Source organism: Passer domesticus, chromosome 5, assembly GCF_036417665.1.
Source record: "Passer domesticus isolate bPasDom1 chromosome 5, bPasDom1.hap1, whole genome shotgun sequence".
NCBI classification, from domain to species: Eukaryota; Metazoa; Chordata; class Aves; order Passeriformes; family Passeridae; genus Passer; species Passer domesticus.
In genome coordinates, this window is record NC_087478.1 from 24,150,152 (window position 1) to 24,163,006 (window position 12,855).

Genomic DNA, 12,855 nt, shown 5'->3' on the forward strand with positions numbered 1-12,855 from the left:
AATCATTTTTCCTTTAAACAGTGTTAATTTGATTTAGATATTTAATGTTAATTTAGATATTTTAATTGACTGTTGTCAGACTTTCTGATTGTGCATCTTCTAAAAAATTGGGATGATAGAATAAATGAAGTATATATTGATACTTCCTGAGAGGCAACAGCTTGATAAGCTGTACTTAAACACTACTTATAGTTTATAGTTCTGTCATGTAGCCCCATAGGGTACCTTACTGAGAAGCTGAAGAAGCTGTCAGAAAGCTCATACATGTGTGCATGCAGATGTGTTTACACAAATATAAAACATGCCTGTCAGAGAACTGTAAAGGAAAATAAATTTCAAAACCAGAAAATCACTTTTAAAAACAAATATTCCCTTATGGACATATTCCAATACACCAGACATACTTTAATCATTGCATGATAAAATCTCTGCTGTGCTCAGACTGAGTAACAGAAAAGTTAGAGCTGCAGACATTTGCAGAATGGGACAAGCTACTCAGAGCATATATCTAAGTGCTTACATTCAAAAGGAGAACATTAAAATGCCAGATGTACAGTGTTGACTTTATTTAACCTTAGCTTTCAGGTGACTTGTGAAATTGCCTGTGAAAATAAGGACTATCCTGTATTTCTGTGCTTTCAAAGAATGCAAGTTATACATTGTGACAACACAATTTAATTATCTATATTCTAATCAGATATGCCTTTATGGATAACGAAATTTCTACTGCATATAAAAATATTGTATGATGGCAGTTTCAGGCAACTAACACAATTGTGTTGGATATTAAAATCAGACATTAGAATTTAAAGCTAAATCTGAAGATATTAAGAATTTTCTCCTCAATCACTTAGTAGTTTGACATAATTATATTTAGTTATTAGACAGGAAAAAAACCCCAATAACTGTTTTTATTACGGGATAATTTTAGAAGAAAAAAGGAAATGTTTGCCATAATTAATTGTATATGGGAATGAACAGGACAGGCACTGCCTCTGAAAAAACTTTGTTTTTTTTTATTTCGGAGATTGAATTTTTTAAAATTCAGAGGCCTGCACTTTGTTTCAGTCACATGAACAGATCTAGGATTCTTAAGATACAGTCTTTTCAAAGTGCACTAAGGATAACCAGATATTTCACGTAACATAAAAGGGAACACAGGAAGGATGAAGTTCTGATTTTGGAAAGAAATGTTGGAGGACTAAAAGTGCAACAGAAAAGTAACAGTAGGTTCTTGAAGATAAACATGAAAATAAACAATAGCTAGGGGGACCAGCCCATGGAAGGGTCTGACTGAAGCTGTTGTTGATATTACTACACAGATCCACTAAGTTTGACTAAAGTAGTTGAAGCCAAAAGGAATCACTCCACTGACATCAGTATCCTTTGTTCAGGCTGCTACATGCAATCCTTCTGATACCTCATCCTCTCATCTAGGCTGAGAATCCTCCCCATTTCACTGAACACTACCATCTCCCCATCTCCCATTTCTCTATGAATGTGTGTCTGTGTCCTCCCTCTAGAGGTGGCTTTTTTTAACCAGTGGCATCTATGCCTGCCTCAAGCCAATAAAATTTCTAGCGTCTCTACACTCTTGTTAAAGGCAGTACCAAAGTCCATTGAGTATACTAGTGCTAATGGGAAGGCAGTGGACTGAGGAGCTCAGGAACTCTGGAACCATAAGTGTATATGCAAGCAGTGAGAGCACAGAGACACACCTAAAACAAAAGAGAAATTATTTACTTTTGCTTATTTACGCTATGCAGGAGTATGAAGCTTTTTCGTGCACATTATCTACCTTCCAAACATAACATAAGGCACAGTGAAACACAGGTCACTGTTTTATTATCTAGTGTTTAGACCTCATAGCTAGTCAGGATATCAGCTAACAGAACATTTCAAAAGCAAAGTCTACCCTCATGGAGCCTGCCATTACTGGATTTAAATATTTACTATGCTTTGAACTAGTAGTACTTTAATGGGTTTTTTTCTGGTGTATGTGTGACAATGTTGACAGGAGTTTCTATCAGTTCAGGATACTGAATACAGAGACTCAAACATTATCAGATCATGTTGACCAAACGTTTGAAAGCAAGAACTCTTCGAATCCTTTCCTTTTCTTCAAATACTTAATATTTTCCTTTGGGAAAGAAGCATGTCTTTTATCTTAAAAAGTTCTGTTTGCTTCTGGTGCATGAGTCACACTCTTCAATTATTTTCAGTTGATTGTATAATTTTTACTAAGGTTTGGTTGGTCTTTATTCAAGTTTGGTATTTTAGTAAGAATATCAGCTTACCTTCTGGTGAAGTACCTGGCTTTTGAGAAAACACAGAGCTTATTTTACTCTTCTTACTGCTGTTGCTGTTGACAGACAAGGTGGACTGAATTTTTCTGTGCATTTTTTCTGAAACAGGAGACGAAAGCTTTCTGTTGTCTGCAGGCATATGCTTGACCCCATTGTGAATTCCACTTCCATTACTCAGGCCCGCATGGCCATTTTGGATTTTGCCACTTTCTTCCTCACTCCTTTCCAGTGCTGAAGCATTTGGCTGAGGCAGACGTTGAGGTTGTGCTTAAAGTACAAGAAAGAAAGCATTAATTGAAATTGCTAATTGATAACTGAACACTTTAGGCTAGACTGGGAATGCAACTTTCTGTGCTCTTATTGATCTAAAGAGAGACTGACAAGTTAACATTCCCCTATCAAGACAATACAGCAAAAAATATCTCTAGATTAAAAACAATTATTAGGTATTCAAAATAGTGACCTGGCTAAGTCTCCAAGAGTACATGCTACAAACTCATCCTAATGAGTAAGTATGAAACTTGGACATTTTGTTTTGAGCTAATGTATCATAAAGGAGAATATTTGTAATAACATGGAAAAGGGATTTCCTATGTATTCTTTAGTCTGTAACTAAAGAAAATATGCATAATTTTTAATGTAATGCTTTGTAATTAAAAAAAGGGGGTTTCAATGTAACAATTCTTATTTAGAAAAAAAAATCAGATTTCATGGGGGAAAACTAGTTAAACTGTAAACACAGTAACACAACAAGATTTCACAACTGAAAAGCATCAGCCCAATCATCTCTCCTAATCAAAACACTACTGCATCATGCTTGGAAATAAAGTTTCCAGACAGTCAAATCTTCACCTACTTATAATATTATGTTAGAGAAGAAGTCCAGACTCTATTAGATGCGCAATGGACGAGCAATTAGCACCAGAAGTAAGGAAAAACAATGCTGCAGTTCATTCTCTTTTCAGGTGATTCATATCCATTTTCTGGTGATTTCACAATATCAAGGTAAAAATACATAGAGATAATTATAGGTAGCTTTTTCTAAAAGAAACTACTCCACTGATCATTTCAGGTACAAGTTAACAAATTTTCCAACAAACACTACTGGGACAAACAGATCAACATGGTCTGTAAAAAGGACTAGGTTCTAAATTTGCATAACAAACCCTCAATGCTTTCTTTTTAGCCAGAACACTAACACCATTCTCAGATTCCTTTCTCCACAATCATAAACTTTTCCAGATTAAACTTCACACAAATCTTAAACTTTATGTTCTTATGTCACGCACACAGGTGACAAAGGATTATTTTTCATAATAGTTTAAATATTAATTGGTTCATGCTTTTCTTGCCACTTGATATTTTAGTCACTGCCACTAACGTTTTCAGAAGACAGCCTTGACTGCCCACATTTATCTAGGTCAGAGTAACCCTGCTTGAACCTACTTGACCAAAGTGATAATTTTCTGTTGCAGGAAAGAAAAAGAGGGCTGGGGGAAACATTCATGTTTTAGACTCCCCGAAGACAATACAGGGAATGCAAAGATCAAAGATCATTCCCTTCCATTACCGGCAGTAGCTGCTCAGAAACCTCCAAGCCAACAAAACGGGAGCACACTATCTGAGACCTGAAGAAGTAACTGTTACCCAAAGGTTTTTTCATTGACAACTCTGAAACTGCTTCTCCTAAAATTTTGCATTAGTGCTTGTAAAATCTATGAACAGAAGCATAAGCAAGACACTTTCTTTGCTTTGGAATTCAATTTGTGCTGTTGAGAGGCTACCTAGAACAGAGGCTAGACAGTGTTAAAGGAATAAAGTAGCTGTTTATTAAAAGGCCTTCAAAGGATACACCTTGGGCAGTACAAGAGCCTGGCTGAGGCTACACCCAAGATAGAACCTGGGTCGCACCTTTTCACACTTTTATAAGTTTTGGTCCATTTACATACTGGGGTTAATTGTCCAATTACAGCTTCAGGGTATGCCGTCCCATCCTCCCAAACTGCTCTCCTCAATTCCCTGTTGTTTATACTTTTTGGGCCTGAAGCTGCAATGGTGTCTCAGGCTGGAAAAGGATTGTTTTCTCTAACTAAACTGTGAGGAGAACCTGCTAACACTTTACATGAGGTTCAGAGTTATACACTCATGCAGTACAGAATCTGGGAAATATGAAAGCTAAAACTTAAGGCATCACTATATATTTGGTTGAAATTTCCAAACTCTCATAAAGGTCCCAAACCAATTTTTTATGGAATTTTCCCCTATTTCAAGAAATATTATTAAAAGTATACTACCAGGAACCCTTTTGTGTAGATTCTCTTTCCATGTACGTGCAAAATAGTCAAAAATCTTTGCCAATATCAGAAATTAAAATTTAGTCTCTAAAATTCAGTGTTTATGTCTACAGCACCCCATAGTTTTATATTCATTATCCTACTTAAATGCAAATTTTGTAATTAAGGAACAGTGTTTTTCACCTTTCATGTAATATTTCCTTACCCTGCATTGCCTATGATTCCCTGCTGCAGAATAGTGCAGTTGTACCAATGAACTAGAATTGCTGGGGAGCAGTTAACCTTCCTCAAGAAAGAAAAGCAATAGACTTTTCTAAAAATTCTCTGTGTCTGAATGTCAGTTTATAAAACTGGCATTTATGACCTTTTTCTAAGCCAGTTAAATTGGTGGTGGTAGCTTACAAATTGTTTGTATATTTTTGGGGCTTTGATACAATACAGTAACTTGACAAAATATCCAAAATTCATTCTTTAAAATCAGGTGTGTTTTTGTCAAGCTGTGGATAAATGGAAAGTCTTGGAAATCTGAACAGTTATAGTTTTTTGCTTTTATTATTATTTTTACTAATGGTTTAGGGACTTTTCTATGGTGGTTTTTTTTTTAAATTTTAATTTTTTATTAAGTAATCCTGTTCCCAAAGTGCTCTTACTTGCGTCTTTTAGCATTAACATACAACTTTTTAGCTGACTGGCTTTACAGTATTCACATGTGATACACAGGTCAAATCAAAATGGAATAAAACCCCAAATGGATTAGTTATCTCAATTTAAATTTATTTTAACTTTATTGATAATTTTGCACTAGGGAGACTTGAATCTTATGGTTAAAACACACTTGAAACCAATTAGGAACCATATGACCGCATTCTAGCATAAAGAACAAAAGCAATTGACAGTTCCGAGATTAAACCACAACCACTTAGTTTAGAACAGAAATATTTTTACCTTATTTTTTAAAGGTTGTGTATATCTAAAAAAAAAAAAAAAAAAAAAAGGTGTAATATGGAGAACGACACAATGCTTCTTAAAACACAGTGATACCCAGGGACTCTCACTCTCTCTTTAATGATCCACTGCTCTCATTCAGCTGTCTTTCTTTTTTCAAATCTTTACATATGTGACAGCTCTCAAAAGTAGACCATAGACCATCTGGCATTTTCCGAGGTGTAACTTGTGCAAATTCAGCTCTACTGGGAACACAATGCTATCTTCTGCCTGCGTTATAAAAGATACAATAGAATGTAGAACTTATGAGTTGTTTTGAATTATTCATTTTTTGCCTGTATATTCAAGAAATTTTACAAACTCTGCATTTTGTACTACATAATCACATGCGTTAAAGGTACAAAGAAACTTTTTGACACCTCTTTTCTACAGAAAGATGGCATTTTGTTTGATATGTGAACATTCAGCGCCTGTTATATCATTCTAAACAGGCCGTGTGCTGCTACAAAAGATCCCATTTTACACTCTATGTATGAGCAAAAATGTTATTCTTGATATTCACTAACTAATGCAATACACATCAAAATTTCAAATGTGTGTTGGATGAACATTCAGCATCATCAAATCAGGATGGTACTGGTCACTTACTCTATGTTAAAGATTTAAGAAAAAAATCATTCCTCAGACAACATAGAAAAATTGTCATTTCAAACATCTACAATGAGTAGTTTCAAAATGTCCTAAGAAATACCATGCTTTTCAGGTTAATATGTTTTTAATCTTTAGCAAAACCAGTAGATTTAAGTCAATATTTTATACAGTGCTAACACTAGTGGATTTTCAATAAGAATGATAAATATTAGATTAATGATTCAATAGACTGAATCTTTTTTGATAGAAAACTAGCAGATAATATAGGTAGTAATAACTGCACACGAATCTGCTGCCTTGGAAAAGCAATAAAAAGGCAATATATTGCTATAGCATATAATCTATTAGTGTGTTTCACACTTCCTTGTCATTGGTTTTCTTGCAAAGTGGGCCTTAATACACTAACTTCTGCTGTTATTTAACTGACTTTGCACAATAATTTAATTGTGAGGTTACTCTCTGGTGAATTCAAGTAGTAAACATGTGTTATGGTTTTTGATGGTTTTGAAGTAACTATGCATGTTCTGCTTCAGACTGTAAAACCTGTAGCACATTTTAAAGGAATATGCACATAGATATGCACCCTAATTGCACACTGATTTACACCTTGCAAAGTCCCAGCTGTTTTTAAAAGAAAAATTCTGATGCATGCATTTAACAGGAAAATGTATGTGAACAGAGGGAAACTCTCAACCAAAAGAGGACCAAAGGAAGACAGTCTAAGCTATGATTAGGGATTTAATACAAAACACAAAAACAAACATACACTGAATGCAGACTCCTCTGAGTCAAAGTGAATCAAAACAAAACATCAGGCGGGAGAAAAGAATTGAGACAGTTAATTAGTAGCTTAATCACATCAAAAGCAATTCTAAGGCAGCTGATACAGACACCCGTGGAGTTTGCTAGTCTGGCCAATGAAAGTGATGGGAAAAAAACTTTCCAGTTTACAGCCTGAGTTATCTGACTACACACCCAGAGAGGGAAGAACAATTTTTTTTCTTTAGGTATGACACAATAGTTTATGATAACAAATCAGGCCACAGTAACAGTATTTTTTCAGGTGGATGTGGGAAGAATAAAATGCACAACTCCTGGTTGTAAAAACTGTAATGATATTTTCAAATATTGAGAAAATACAACATATTGTTTCACTTGACAGTATTCTTAACACTTCTCTCTTCCCAAAACAGTAGCAACTCCAATAAGATGAGCTTTTTTGGAAATACAGAGGTCCTGATCTGTTCCACTAACATTGAAAGTCAAGATTTACATATTAATTTGAGCTGGAAGAAGTGTTTGGTCTCAGTGGACACTGCTCCTACTCCCTCTGCATGAATCACATGGAACAGACCATATGTAAGGCAGGTAAGAATCAGGCCTCTGGTTTTTATCAGTGCTTCTTCCAACACTGATTTAAGCTTAAGGGGCAAAAATATAGCAGATGACTTGTCAAGAGTCGCACAGTTAAAACAGGGGCTGCCTGAATTCCATTCAGAGTAAAATTAAGGTTCGATTCTAAATTACTTCTGGAGAAAACATGAATTCTTTAGATATAAAAGGCAACACCTCCCACTGACAAAAGCAAAAAATCTTAACTTTTCAAAAATATTATATATTGTATGTTATTGTCTCAATAAGAATAACATTTTACTGAAAGTGGGAGAACTCAAGTATCTCAATTCTTCTCCATCCCCAGTTTCTAACTAAATCCTGACTAGTCTCTAATATGATCTTCAAACTACATCAATAGTTTTCTCTGTCTAGCTATCCAGAATATTAACATTCAAATTACAAGACGTACCTCTGAGTCAACCTGTGAAGTGGCTTTTGTCAGCAATTATTTTAGAATATTTTCTGGGACATAAATAGCATATACTGCAGCTACCATATCACAGAAGGCATACATTAACTAAATAACAAGGTACCATCAAGGCACCATCTATCTTTTAAAATCATTTTTTTACACTGAATTTTTTATACCATGCTGACTTTACAAGGAAAACAAAGTATCAACTAACAGCATCAACCACCTTTTTAGAATTCCTTCTTGTAAGACGTGAGGACATCTTCAAAACGAATACAATATATTATTATGAAACAAGATGTCCTTTGTAATGAAAATACTGTAGTAAAATTGCTGGTACGAGTTTTACAGGACCCACACTGAGAACACTTTGTTAGAATACATCTGAGAGCACATCCAGGGAACACCTGGTATAACAGAAACAAGGCTGGCAGGGGACAAAGGGAAAAGACATTTTATCCTGTCAGCTTTCAGTTGGTTAAGGGTGGACAAGAATGGCAAACGTGTGCATGTGTGTCTCTGGGTTGAGAAGCAACACAAGTGCACAAGGCCCACAGTACTCTTATATCTGTGCAAAGACACCTGCAGTGCCTTCCTTTGGAATCACTGCAGGACTTTACACACTGTTTGAAGGGTTGCAGGAATTGTATAAAGATGTCTTTGACATACCCAGATTGATGCAGTTAGTACAGGGAAGCCTGAAAAGGGCTCATAGCCAGGGTTTACAAAGTTGATAAGCATTCCAACTGACAATATGGAGTGACTTCCTCTATTTACAAATCCTACCTCCTTCCTGATGTGATTTTGCAAAATGAACAAATACCCACTGATTTTCTTTAATGATTGCAACAGCAAATTTTAAATCTTCGTTAAACTGAGTAAATCCCCTAACATTTTTAGTTACCTATCTTGTAACAATTATCTCAGAATCAAAATACCCTTTGGCTTCTAATTACCATTAGACATTAGTCAGTAAGTTCTTCTTTATCAAACACACATCTTGCTGTCATTAGCAATGTTTTTTCTGAGACTGCAAATATTGTCACCTATGATCAACTTTGCAGATAATCTGGGAGTTTTTGGTAGATCACAATATAATTAGAAATAAAGAGAGTTCACATAATGCACTGATTATTAAACTACATGTATATAAAGCTGAATATAGTTCTTACTGTAGCATAGCTTGTCACTTCTTGAGAACAAACAACAGGAACTCAAAATGCCAAGATACCAACAACAAAATACCAAGAGCCAAACACAAACCAGGGCATTATAGGTAACAGACACGCATACACCTGGGGAATAAATCCCTACATAATGTTGCATTCAAAAGTGGGAAATTTTACCACCAACTTTCCACTTGCAACATTTCTGTATCCATTTTTTTCTCAAGCATTCTTCTAGGACAGGAAAAGAATTGTACTGTATTTGCTCTTATGTTTCATAGCATTACAACTATGTGCTACAGTGGTAACAGTTGCACAGACATGTGGAATGGCAGGTGTACTCCTGGTCACCATTCCAACACTCTTAGGGCATATTTATGGAGTTTAATAGATTCATTAGTTACTTCTGCAACTAGTTTGTTGTATGCTGTTGCAGCTAGTTTGTGGGTTGGTTTTGGGGTTTTTTAATTTAAGATTTTTTTCTTATTTAAGGTGAGATGTTTAGTTATTTTGTCCTGTGTTTTTTACAGAGGTAATTTATTAAGAGGCATCTTCATCTACTTGGGGGCTTTTTTGTTTGATTGGTTGTTGTTACATCTTCCTTTATAAAGCACAGTGGCTTGTAAAACACTGGATCTCAGAAGTGAATAGTCAGTGCATTAAGAATGAGAAAATTAGCTTTTCGCTAATTCTTCAAGTAATAAAATAGATCTATTTCTTGAACACAAATAATCCTAAATGCGAAGACAGGCCCTGAAATTATAAAGGGCACTAGAAGTGCAATACAATCCATCTTACTGAGGAACAGAATGCTTTGCTTCTGGAGCTCCAATTTTAAAAGTTTATCAACCACTAAAGGTAATCCAGGCTGTTGGTGTGACATTACAGCAGTTATGCTATTTGTATCTGCTACAACATACAGTAACCACTGCATAAAGACACGCTGGTGTCCCACACAATTTGACACATTAAGTCTCAAATATTTGAAATAGTTTTGATGCCCCTCACCATTGTGTTACTTGCTCCCAAATAAAGTAAAAAAGATCAAAGAGAAGCTACAAAAAACAGGATATCGCTTGCTGGGTTTTGCCTCATAAGCGGCACAGCAGGATGCACCAGACAGGAGAGATAACCTCAATGTCATTAACAGCCGTAACCTGAGCAAGTGCACAAACAGGTCCTCTTGCCTCCAGCACCTCCTGCTCTCTTCCTCAAAACCCCTGCAACCACTGACAAACGAGACTCTGTTTCACCACAGGAAAAAATGCAGGATGGTGAGGCAACAGCTTCTCAGCCAAGCCCATCCTGCATTCACCTCTGAGTGAGAAGATATTCTGAGGTCAGGTTTATTTTCCACTGACCATATGTACCAAGTGTCCACACGTCAAGATTATGAGTTTAGCTGACCATGTCAAGTGGTCAGCTAAACTCATACAAAAAAAAAAATGCATATAAACTGGCTGTACCTGGTTTAAAAGAAAAACTTGAAAGGAAATGCTTGGAATGAGCAATTCCCTTAATGTTCACTGCTCCCTTGATTTCTAGTCCTCAGCTCATGTAAGTGACAGAATTTCAGATGATTCTAGAAAGTGTTCAACCTCAAGTGTGATTACCTGCTCTCAGTGCACCATCTTTTGTAATCTCTATAATTTTAATACCCAATGTTACAATTAACAAAACTAATTGCAGAAATCAAAAACAGGAATGAAAACATAGTAACAGCAACAGAGAGGATTATATAAGTAATGGCAGGAAAACCCAGAACATGAGTACAAATATAGTAATACATAAATTGATAGCTGAGTTTTTGATTCCATTGCTGCACTTATTTTGTCTCTGCTATTATTTCTTGCAACTTACAGCTGACGCTAAGTTTGGCATTGGCTGACACAAAGTACCAGAAAACCAAAGAAAGAAAAAAATTAAAAAGCACAGCTGCAAGAAAAATATAACAGGGGAAGCAAATGGACTCCAAATAACAGGTCAAAACTTGGGATTTTACATTATTAAAACAACAGTAGGGCAAAAACATCAAAAGCAAAAACAGCCGATAGGAACCACCCAGAAGAAGAGAACACTGGAAGGGAAGGACACAAAGAGAAATAATACATAGTGAGCTGAACCACTTCACTTCTGTAAGGGCAGAAAAGAGTATGGAAGAAGAAACAAAAAAATTTCACAAGTAAAATCCCAGCAAATCTGAAGCATTTGCTACAGATTTTATAAGTAAGAAAATAATTAAATTATAACTCATTAGTTGATAAGCAGTGAAATATAACAAAGATAAACACTTCATACTTAAACAGTGATCAGGTGGTGAAGCAATAGCTCCCCTTCTGCTTGAGGTCAGAAAGGATCCTGGAGTCCAGGCCAAAAATCAGCCACACTCAGCATAATGGAAAATGGAAATTCTGTGTCAGAAACCAGGGTGAGGACTTGAGGTCCACAACAATAACTCTTCCTGACCCATCATTTCAGAACTGCAGACTTCATAGTTAACCGAGTGATTGCCAGTAGGAGAAAAAAGATGTGGAAAAATGGTTGAGAGAGCAGCAAATGTCCATCTATTTCCTGATCCTGAAAAGACAAAGTGGAAGGAGAAAGAGAAGCACCATCTATCCGCACAGACAACACACTGAGAAGATTTAGTCTCATTTATGGATGTTCTTCAGCTGCAAGAATTCCCTTAGGCAAGCAGGGTCCAGCAGATGGATACAGGATACCCCTCACCAATCCACCAGGTTTTCTAAGTCCATGGGCTGGATGAGTGGGGCTTTCCCATTCCAAAGCACTCCAGGGACCTCAGATCACCAAAGGATTTTGAATCATCCGCAAAGTCCAGGCAGAGCTCCTGTTGCCACTGCTGCCTCATGGGCCACTGAATGCCACTAATGCACCAGCTTGGCATCAAGATGACCCAGAAATGAGAGCTCTTTTTCCACCTTTGAACTAAGTCTTTGGTGTATCTTGAAGTGATAAGGCATCATCTAACTCAAAATTTTTTTTGTGAAGCTGTACATGTAAGATTCTTGACAATATACTTTGAAAACTGTGCTTTTTAGAGTCCTTGAAATATCTGCATTCTCTTTTTTTCTTCCTTAGATTCAAATCCACAAGCAACCATGGACTAAAAGGCTGAATCTCTGTATCAGCTCACTGTCTTTTCCCTTCCCCACCCCACCCCACAGGCAGTTTAACTTTGACTCAAAAATGGTTATTTCATATGCTAAGGGAAAAGGCAACAGAGTCTTTCTGAACATAAACCTTTTTCAACTGAGAGATTTGTGTGTTAAATTCAAAACTGAATGCACTCAACATGCAATCATTGTCACCAATACTAAGGAAAAAAGGCAAAATTTTTTTACCTAACTGCTTATTTATCACGTTCTACCAAAATGACCTAGCAATACCTCTTTCTGACTTGGCTGGAAAAATCCACACATCCTGGCCAAGTTTTTATAATGACCTCGATTACATGAATTCAATACAGTAATAAAAAGAAAAGCTAAATGAGCTTTTGCCAGTTGCTCACAGGTCCATCCCTTAAAGCAGAGCAAAAGTCAGACTGCTGGCCGTGCCTGCTGAAGACCAAACTTCCTGTAAAAACGATGCACTTGGTTTCCTGAAAGGAAGCAAAGCATAAGCTGCTCAAACAATACATAAGAAAGCTCTGATATCTGAGCCAC

At 36.2% G+C, this 12,855-nt stretch overlaps 1 protein-coding gene across 1 annotated transcript in view; it reads right to left on the reverse strand.

The window, feature by feature from the left end:
* The window catches only part of MDFIC (MyoD family inhibitor domain containing), a 49,093-nt gene that overhangs the window by 13,712 nt on the left and 22,526 nt on the right, over window positions 1-12,855 (reverse strand). The window contains exon 4 of the mRNA XM_064422342.1: window positions 2,298-2,573. Coding sequence (XP_064278412.1) covers window positions 2,298-2,573 — 276 coding nt within the window. The remainder of the gene's footprint in view (window positions 1-2,297; window positions 2,574-12,855) is intronic.